We start from the raw sequence: 9,916 nt of genomic DNA, 5'->3' as shown, positions 1-9,916 counted from the left end.
CATCGGGGGGGGGGGGGGTGTCTTTTTGTTGTGTAGGTAAACTGGAAGCAGCACTTACAGTTGAATAAACAGGAATTACCTGAAGGTAAAGAAGCATGAATTGTTATTATTGTATACATTTAGGCACCTTTTAAAAGTTGGAGGGAGGATTTTTAATGAGATTATGTAAAAACACGTTTTTCAAATTATACAGGCAAGAAATGTCCCACCCCCCTTTTAAGTACAGCTCTTAATAGCGAATTTAAGGCACCTTGCCTTGAAAATAGACTTTCCTATCAAAAGTTACGAAAAAATTACGTTTTTAAGAGTTGGACATTACGAAATTTTTCGGTCTGTTCGGCAACCGCGGCACCTTGTAACAATTAGGCAAATAAAAGTTTTCAAAGTTTTAAAAAAAAAAAAAAATATGTTGAGTGATTCAGACACATCAAATGCATGTGCAGAAGCGGATCCATCTACCAAGGTTACTATAATTTACAATTCAAAAATGATTTTATGCATATTGTGTTGAATCTAGCTAACCTCAAAAAGTCCTTAGCCTATAAGGTCAATATCTACGAAATCATATTATTGAGTTAGAACAAAAGTGAATACACCATTCGATGCCTTTTTGGTCAATATATATCAAATCATATTATTGAGTTAGGACTAAAGTGAATACCTCATTTGATGCCTTTTTTTATGCTGATTACGAATATAATAAGCAATTCTATCGGAAATGAATTTCAGCCCCCCCCCCCTATAGGCCTATATGCCAATTCAGGGTTAGGTTAGGTTCGATATAGCCTATATAGGGGGGGGGGGCCGAAATTCATTTCTGATAGAAATGCTTATTATATTCGTAATCAGCATAAAAAAAGGCATCAAATGGTGTATTCACTAATTACAAAATTCAGTGCTAGCCTATTTTTGTCAATGGCATTTGAAAAACATGAAACAATAAGAAAACTTTTATATTTGAGTTGCCTAATAAATGAGGTTTGTATTGTTATAAATAAGTGTTTTTGGAATATATAACCTAACCTTAAATGCAACTAGCCTAGAAGCAATTCTCAAATTATGAAAGAACATAAAAAAGGCATCAAATGATGTTTTCACTTTGATCCTAGCTGAATTATAGGGCCACCAAGAAATTTACCAGCCAGCCCTAGGGTAATAGCATTGACTATACTTCAAGATCTACTTTTCACATGGAATGTATTTGACTTGGATCAAATACAACATCAGAAAAATATTAGATATATTATAGTTAAAAATATCTACCAAAGGTGAAATTCTACTTTAGTTACTTTTACCTATCTTGGAAAGGGGTGAGGTTAGTAAAATGAAACTTTCAGGGATGGGTCTGCAGGCTAAAATATGTCCTGGGAAGGTATTTTGAAGTAATTATCTCCTCTCCTTCTCTCTCTAGAGGGTCCTGAAATTTGCCTACATGACAGGTGTATAGCTATTGAAATTTTGACAAAACAACATTTTACCTTAATTTTCAGTTATTAGGTTCTTTTTCTCTGGCTTTAGTTCTGAAATTGTAATTCCTGTTATTTGAGTAGTATTTTAAGCCATATAAATGTTAATTTTCAAAAATTAGGAAATGTATTTGCATATCTTTAAAACTCTATAAATCTGGATTGAGCAAAGTTCTGAGGCTGAAAACAATTTTGTTGGACTGCATTTTAAGCAGAAGATCTATTTTACAAGGTTTCACTTTTATAACACATATTTTTAAAGGTCATCAAAGGTCAGGACCCTCTAGAGCGAGAAGGAGTGGAGGTAGGTACTTCAAAATACCTTCCCGGGACATACTTTAGCCTGTAGATATGTCCCTGAAAGTTTCATTTTCCTAACCAAACTCCTTTCCAAGATAGCCAAAAGTAGCTAAAGTAGAATTTTACCAAATAGTAAACAATCAAAGAATTAGGTTAAACAATTGAAATACAGAAACTAACTCATAAAAGAGGGAAATAAAGATGAAAGGATTGCTACATAAAAGAAAATAAAGCTGCAATAAAAAACAGCTATTCATTAGGCTAATAATCCCTTTGAATAGAATGGTTTTGCTAGGAATGAGGTCAGCTAAGTACCTTCTACCCTTGCCTCAACAAATAGAACTGTTGAAGCCAAAGCACCATCTTAATCAACTATGTGCAATGTTTTTGAAAAAAATGATATAGAGGCTGTAGAAAGTTTCTCTTTGCCATTAAGATACCTGTCAATATATATTTTGCTCTCTTTTTCAATATCACTAAGACATGTTGAGTCAAATACTAGCCAAAAATCATACACAGCTTTCAATCTGATCAAATGTTATTATAATAACTGAAATAAGACTTGTCAGAGACTCAAGCAAAGGGATGGAATGAGCAAGGGAATGACAATTCTTGGCTAACCACACGAGAAATGTCTTAAAAGTGTAGTATCTATATCTATACAGATATATAAAAGATCTGTCAAGGTGAGAAATTTTGTTGCTATACAGCACTTGCAATATAATGTCAAGGTATATAACAAAAAATTAAGAGGATTTCTGAGAGCAAGACATTAAACTCTCTTAAAAAAGGTACTTATTTAGAATCCAATAAACACATGAGAAAGCCTGTATCAAAAACTCAAAGTTACTTCCTGAAAAACAGGTTTTCTCTGCCTGTGAGGTATTGCTCACTATGTGACAAATGTTTAAACTTTAGTTTTTTTGGGTTGAAGGAGCAGAAAGGGTACCTAGGCTAGGTTATGTATTTAATATATGCTATGCTTTCCCCCGCCCCCCCCCTAAGGTGCAAATATATAGCCCAAATTTGTTTCTAAACTATTATATTTTTGTCATATTTTTTTTTATTTCATTAGCATTAACAAAACTTCACTTCTCATGTGTTTATTGGATTCTTAATAAGTACTAAAAAAATTGGGGGATTTTTTTTTGGGGGGGGGATAGGCCCCCCTCTAAATACACCACTACAGGAGGGGTGGGGTGGTGTGCATTCTCATGGTAAAAACTATTATGTTGAAAAGGAGTATAAAAGGGAAAATACTACTTGAAGAGCTTATTGTTATTTTGAAAAATAGTTAAGTTAAATGGATGACAGTCTCAGGGGTGAATCAAGGGCCAACAGTATATCCTAGGGACGTACTGTTCTGCCAAACTACTATGTCTACCCTTTTCCCACTTTTAGGGCCTAGAAGATTGCATGCATGACAGGTAGATAGACCAAGTCTATCAGAATTCTGACAAAATATTATACTTTAATTTTTAGCTTTTAATCTCTTTTTCATCACCTTTAGCTTCTAGAGAGGTAATTGTTGCCATTTCAATAGACATTACAGCCTATTATGGGTGTTTTCCCAGTTTTAAGAAATATTTTTCCATATCTTTTGAACCTTATAAATTAGGATTGAGCAAAGATATAGCAGTCAAAATACTTTTCGTGCATCTCACTTGAGCAGAAGACCTATTTTGCAAATTTTCACTTTTATAACACAAAGGTCATTAAGGATCACAACCCTCTGAAATAAGTAGGAGTGAAGGTAGATGCTTCAAAATATCTTCCCATGCATCATTAGAGCTCTGGATACATCTCTAAAAGTGTTATTTGCCTAACTCAACCACTTTCCAAGGCACCAAAAGCCCATAAACTAGAATTTTACCAATAAATAGTTTCTGAGACCACACTGGCTAATCATGACACACACACAAAAAAACAAAAAGGAGAGAAACAAGGACAATAACAGCCAGTGAAAAACAGAAGAAAAAATTATGCAAATATTTTGGTTGAGACCTCTGCTCAACCATCCTCAGTGCAGAATAATAATAATAAAAAAAGGCAGATACAAGTCCAAAGGATAATATAAAAAACAAACCTCAAAGTAAACATTGAAACTAAAATAAGGTTTGGTTTGTAAATTGTCCTTTGGACTTCTATCAGCATTTTTTGTCATTATTCTGCACTTTGGATGGTTGAGCAGAGGTCTCAAACAAAATATTTGCATAATTTTTTTTGTTTTTTGCTGGCTTTCATTGTCCTTGCTTCTCTCTTCGTTGTGATTTTTTGTTTTTTCCATTTTACCAATGTGTCATACATGATTATCAGCCCTGCTGAAATTTTTCATTTGCTTGATTTTTCCATTTTTACTTCTGATGGGTTGAAAAGAAATAGTTATTATTATTTTTCATGCATCATAGTAAGGTAAATAATTACAATCACTGAAAACTTTTTTTGTGGTTGCTGTTGCAAGAAAATCTTTTGGACTGTGAACAGATAAACTATTTAGAGTTAAAAAACAATTTTAAGCAATTATGTGTGTGTTAATCTGATCCAAGCACAGATAAAAGGGGGAGGCAATGGGGACAATTGCTCCTTCCTCAAACGAATTTTTTTTAAGAATCCTTCCTAAATTATACTATTGAGCACTTTATATAAGAAATAAGGAATGAAAAATCAATTGTTTTCTGAAATAAAAACAATGAAATACATCAATGCAATAAAATTTTTCAAAGATGGTATGTGTTATAAATGCAAGATTGAAACGTCTCTGTGTGGTTAGGGAGAGCCTAAGAGAGTGCAGACCCAAGACAAGAAGGTTGGACAGCGACAGTGCTGTGGCCTGTATAAGCATGCAAATGTTGGCATCACTTATCACTGTTCCCTGGTGACAGAGACACAGATGAAATGTATATAATACATACATCCAAATAGAACAATTTTATTTCCATCCCTGAACTTGACAAAGATCAAGACTCCTTCACCAATGATATAAATGTTTGCCTCATTGCTAGCAGCCACACAATATTATATAAAGTACCCTGACAATGATGTCAATTCTTCTGCCAGCAATCTAAAATCTGCCTCATTTGGTGGCACTGAAATAGCTTACAGTTTTGATGAAGATATTGACTTGTCATCTGTTATAAGGGTCAAGGTTGTATCTTTATTTATGCTGAATGGCTTTGCATCATACTGTAAAGAGATTTAAGAATCATGTGTTGCCCCATGTGAATCAGAAATTTTGCTCCTCAATTTCTTCTGTCAAGTATATGTCAATAGTTAAGTGAGTGTAAATCACATATCCCTTGACATGAGACCCGGCTATACTAATTTTTTCTCACATGTGGAACCCATTGCATTGCACCATAAGGCCAACTATCCTTTTCGGCGTACCTCAGCAAGTTCCTTTGAGCAGTAATATTCTTTGGAAGATGCATTTCTTGCTGCTAGGTATACTAGCATGTTTTAACCACCCCCCCCTCTTACCCATTTGTCCTTTTTTTCTTGAAATCATATTCTGAACTTGATTAAGTTCTCTTCTAAACTCATAGAAAAACAAATTGACAAAAAAACAAACTGGCTCAAGAGTTTGTTGTCCACTGTATCAAAACGCACTGTTTATCTTCTTCCAATTTTTGGTCATGTCTGCTTTTCACCTTGATTTGGATAAGTTTTGCAGCATCAGCAAAGCTTGTCTTTTCCCCCAGCCAACTGACTAGGTCTTTTCTTATTCCTTGCCCCTTTTTCTTTGCATTTGAGTACCTTTGCCAAAAGTACTGGTTACAACATTAGAAATAACCTGCTCATTCTCAAACATTGTCATTTAACAATGGGTGCATTCTTGAACTTTGTATTTTGAGAGAGGATTTTTCTATATTTTTTTGTCCTATTTCTATAGGAGCCTTTCACATTGGTGTCCTGATGCATATTGCTTAGATTATCCATTCATCTTATATTGCAAACTTACAACACCGTGATGGTATCAAAGAGCTATCAAAAATATTACAACTCACCAAATGCAACAGGCAACGAGTACGTAACCTTCCCTTTGACTGGGGTCGCCTCTGATTGGCCAATGGATACCGATGTTTATTGGCAATCACATCCTTGACTAAGTTTCCCAATGCCTTGTGCAAGCGGCAAATTGAGCCAGTTGATCTCTGGTTGTGTTACATTACATTGATAGCAAACCCGGTCTTAATTCAATTATTTTAAACAAAATTGTAGATGGGGGGATGTTACACTTTCTCCTTTTGCCACTGCTGCCCCCCCATATTAAGGCTCTGGATTCGTGCTTCATCTGAGCAGGGGCTAATCTAGCTGTTATCTTGTAGGTTATCATTAATCATTTATTTTCTTTTATAGGATTTTCTGTTCCAACAAACAATGTATAGAATAAAGGACCCAAAAAAGTCTCTGGACTTCTACACCAGGGTCTTGGGAATGAGACTATTGAAGAAAATGGACTTTGAAGACATGAAATTCTCTCTTTATTTTATGGGCTATGAGAAAAAAGAAGAGATTCCAGAAAATACAAAAGAAAGGACAGTCTGGGCACTTTCTAGAAAGGCAACATTGGAGCTGACTCATAACTGGGGCACTGAAAGTGACTTGGAATTCAAGGGTTATCACAGTGGAAACACTGAACCAAAAGGATATGGTAGTACCCTTTTTGCGTTTACTGAAACTTTTGTGACTAAATAATAACAAAACTTGCCTGCTAGTATCTAAGTGCCAAACAAATTGCTGTTCTTGTATGCTGGTTTTATGTTACAACTTTCTAGGAAAAAAAAACAACTGATTTAAGCATCTTTCTATTGCTCACAAACGTAAATGTTGCATGGGAAAAAGGAAATAGAAAAATATCACATATTTAGGAGAAGAGAAAACCTAATAGTAGGGCTTTTCTTGGCCTTGTGAATGTACGTTATATATCTGTGGCGTTTTGCAAAAAGGGCATATGCCCACTTTTCTTAATTTTACAGGAGAGCAAAAACAACGAAAAAATCTTTCTCACAAAGCAGAATTTAAAAAACTTGAAACTTGAAAGAATGATTCCTAGTTACCTTTTTGATCAGAATATGCTGGAACTGTCAAATTTGCTGAATTGCTTTTTACTTGGAAGATAAGGGGCTTACACCCTTTTTGCTAAATAACAATCTCAAAATTAACAATCTCTTTTTTCCAATCCTGCTAAATGGGCTTAAATCTTTTAACTTCTATTTTCTCACTTAAAAATCATCAATGAAATACATAGTACAAACCAAAATCAATCAAAAGGCAAACATTCTTTTTTGGGGAGCTCAGCTTTATCTTGACTATACCAGTGAAATGCCTTGTCTTAGGGAAGGTTTTTGTAAAACCAATGGAAATCCTGTGAGATGAACAGAAGAAGAGAGATGATGCCATCATACTTGGCTTTGCTTATTGCTTAGCCATTTGAAAAATTCTGGGTAAGAACCAGGATGGTTGCAACTCGACCTCGAAATGTCTCGTTTTCCTTTTGGAAACTTTTGAATTGCACTGTTCCTAAATCCTTTGCGCACTGAAACTAGCAGATTTCAGTTCACTTGAACTCTATTCTGACTACCCTCTATTTATCATGAGCTTCCTTTTCTGACTTCCACTTTGTGCCACAGAAAAGTCGAGTGATTTCTCTCCATCTCCTAAAACATGCACTGTTAAATTAAATTTTCAGAGCTGATGTCTTAGAAGAATTATTTCGCCTTAACATCAAGGGGTGGGAGGCATTGCTGCATGGCAAATGTCAAGAGTTCTAAACTTCCTCCTGATTCCAGTGCTTTTTCTTCGTTTTCCTTTTTTCTGTCATAAGCTAGTTTAGAGGCACTATCCACTGGCCTTTATGAAGGATTGAAGTATCAGGATCTGCAAGACAAAACATCTTGTATTAAGGGATTAATAGACTTTTCATGTTCTCTTTTCACTCTCTGCCTTATACAGGTTAAATATTTTCGCAATATTCAAATTTAAAGGCAGATAATTTTTGGAGGTATGAGCCCTCACATAATGGGACTCAAAAGCCGGAAAAGAGCTAATAGGGTCCTTGGTAAATTCCAAATCGATTTTTTTTTATTAAAACTATTGTGGGCTTGTCTTTCCACGGTTGTAATGGGGTGTCTGAACTACACAAAAGCCATTCCTCTCAGTTCTTTTAATGTGATGCCAAAGATTCCATTAAAACAGGTTTTGGAGATAATTTCTGCTTCCCCATCACTATTCTTAAAAAAACTGGTTGTTCATTGGGAAAAAAACTGGACGCAAACCCTTTTGCCATAATGATTTTTCACGAATTTGGGCTTACAATCTTTTGGCAAAATTTGTAACTTTTTTTCAGAATTAAAGATCAGCCGATTTTGAATAGATCTCTTTCAGGTCTTTCGAAGCATATGCTTACCTCATTTTCGGAAAAAAGTAGGCACTTTTTGCAAAACGCGACGGATATAAGGAAAATTGAGTCAATTTTTCGTCAAAAGAATGTGAACCTTACAGGAGAAGCAAAAGAACATATTGAGAATTGTTTGTTTGTTTTTTGCATATTTAGATAATGTATGGAGAAGCATTGAAAAAGATGTTGCCTATATGTCATTTAATGTCTATTAAAAAAAAGTTGAAAAGTGATTTGTAAGGAATTTAATATAACTTACTAAAAAGGAAATAGAAGTACTGTGTGAGTATATATTATCCATTTTTGTAAGGATCCAACCCTTTATCATCATTGATGTACTGGATTATATATGCTTCATGATCCTTTCCTAAGTGTTTCTATTCTGTTATAAGTTGCGCTCTAGTGATTGTCCTAATTTAGTAAAATCTTTCTGAGAATAGACTATACATGATGTCTAATAAAAGACGATTTTTTTTTATAGAAAATATAAGAATAATAATGAAAACAGGAGACGAGGGTGATTTGTAGCCAGTATAAATGAAAGAAAAAGATAAAGCAGATATTTCGACAAGGACCTCGCCAATCCATCGTCAGAACAAAAAAACTGAGTTTTTTCAAAAGCTTAGGTTTTTTTTTTCTTTTTTTTTTTACTAATCCTTAACATAGTAAATAGGGTGTATCTCTTTTAAGGTAATTAACCATGTTTCATTAGTTTGCACAAACAACATAAAGCAAAACTGCTTATTGTTGATTTAAATCCTGCTATTAATAAGAAGCTTCAACTAACAAAAACAGAAACGAAATCTAATCAAACATAAATAAGTATACTAGCAGATGAATTCATAAAAAGGGATCATTGCTCAAAGCTATTGTTTAGTCTTATATGCTTTTTATGCTAAACACGGCAGTAGATCTATACGTATATATATATATATATATATATATATATATATATATATATATATATATATATATATATATATATATATATATATGTATATATACCTGGATCTCCTTGTCTGTCAAACCTAGTTTTCGAATCCCTTAGAAAAACTTCCCTGTTCTCTCTAAGGGCCCATGACAATCCTATTCAAAAGAAACAGCTCAGTAATTGTGTTTTCTTTTTCTAATATTTAGGGCATATTGGTATTCTGGTACCTGATGTATACGCAGCATGTGCACGGTTCGAGCAACTTGGTGTGGAATTTGTCAAGAAACCAGACGATGGCAAAATGAAGGGATTAGCCTTTATCAAAGACCCTGATGGCTACTGGATTGAAATTTTCAACAATAAAACTGTTTGAGATGTAACGAACGGCTGTCGAAAACTTGTGATGTCTATACACATTTGTGATGATGAATTTACCTTATACTTGTAATGTGATTTTATTTCTTAATTTAAATTGAATAAATGCATTTGATTTTAACTTCCTTTTTATTAAGTTTCAGTAGACAGGAACTTAGTGACCAAATGTAGTGGCATATTAGCTTTAATACTGGTGCCTTCTGCCCTTGGCTCTATCTATTAAAGATAAGAAAAGAGTTGAAAATTCTTCAAATCAACATGTTTTGGGGATGGGTCGATGGACACTTTCCTTTTAGGGATAATGCACCTGCAAACTTAAGAGGAAATTTGTTTAATAGTAGTAATGATGAGTGTATGAGTGGCAATGTTGATCTAGGGATTGCGAAATCAACGTTTATTTCTTATTGTAGATGAAATAATTCAACTTTTATTTCATAAAGTTTCAGT

The 9,916-nt window shown here is 34.1% G+C and overlaps 1 protein-coding gene across 1 annotated transcript; it reads left to right on the top strand.

Annotated features, from left to right (window-relative positions):
* The first annotated feature begins 351 nt into the window (after window positions 1-351).
* Glo1 (Glyoxalase 1) lies at window positions 352-9,590 on the top strand. The gene is made up of 3 exons (XM_089092612.1): window positions 352-463; window positions 6,123-6,417; window positions 9,301-9,590. The coding sequence occupies exons 1-3, from the start codon at window positions 407-409 to the stop codon at window positions 9,465-9,467; spliced, it is 519 nt and encodes a 172-aa protein (XP_088948738.1). The 5' UTR covers window positions 352-406; the 3' UTR covers window positions 9,468-9,590.
* Window positions 9,591-9,916: the final 326 nt, after the last annotated feature.

Source organism: Artemia sp. Qi Xiang Cuo, chromosome 7, assembly GCF_049724085.1.
Source record: "Artemia sp. Qi Xiang Cuo chromosome 7, ASM4972408v1, whole genome shotgun sequence".
NCBI lineage: Eukaryota > Metazoa > Arthropoda > Branchiopoda > Anostraca > Artemiidae > Artemia > Artemia sp. Qi Xiang Cuo.
The sequence above is the reverse complement of the archived record's forward strand: the minus strand, read 5'-3'. Positions and strand labels throughout refer to the sequence as shown.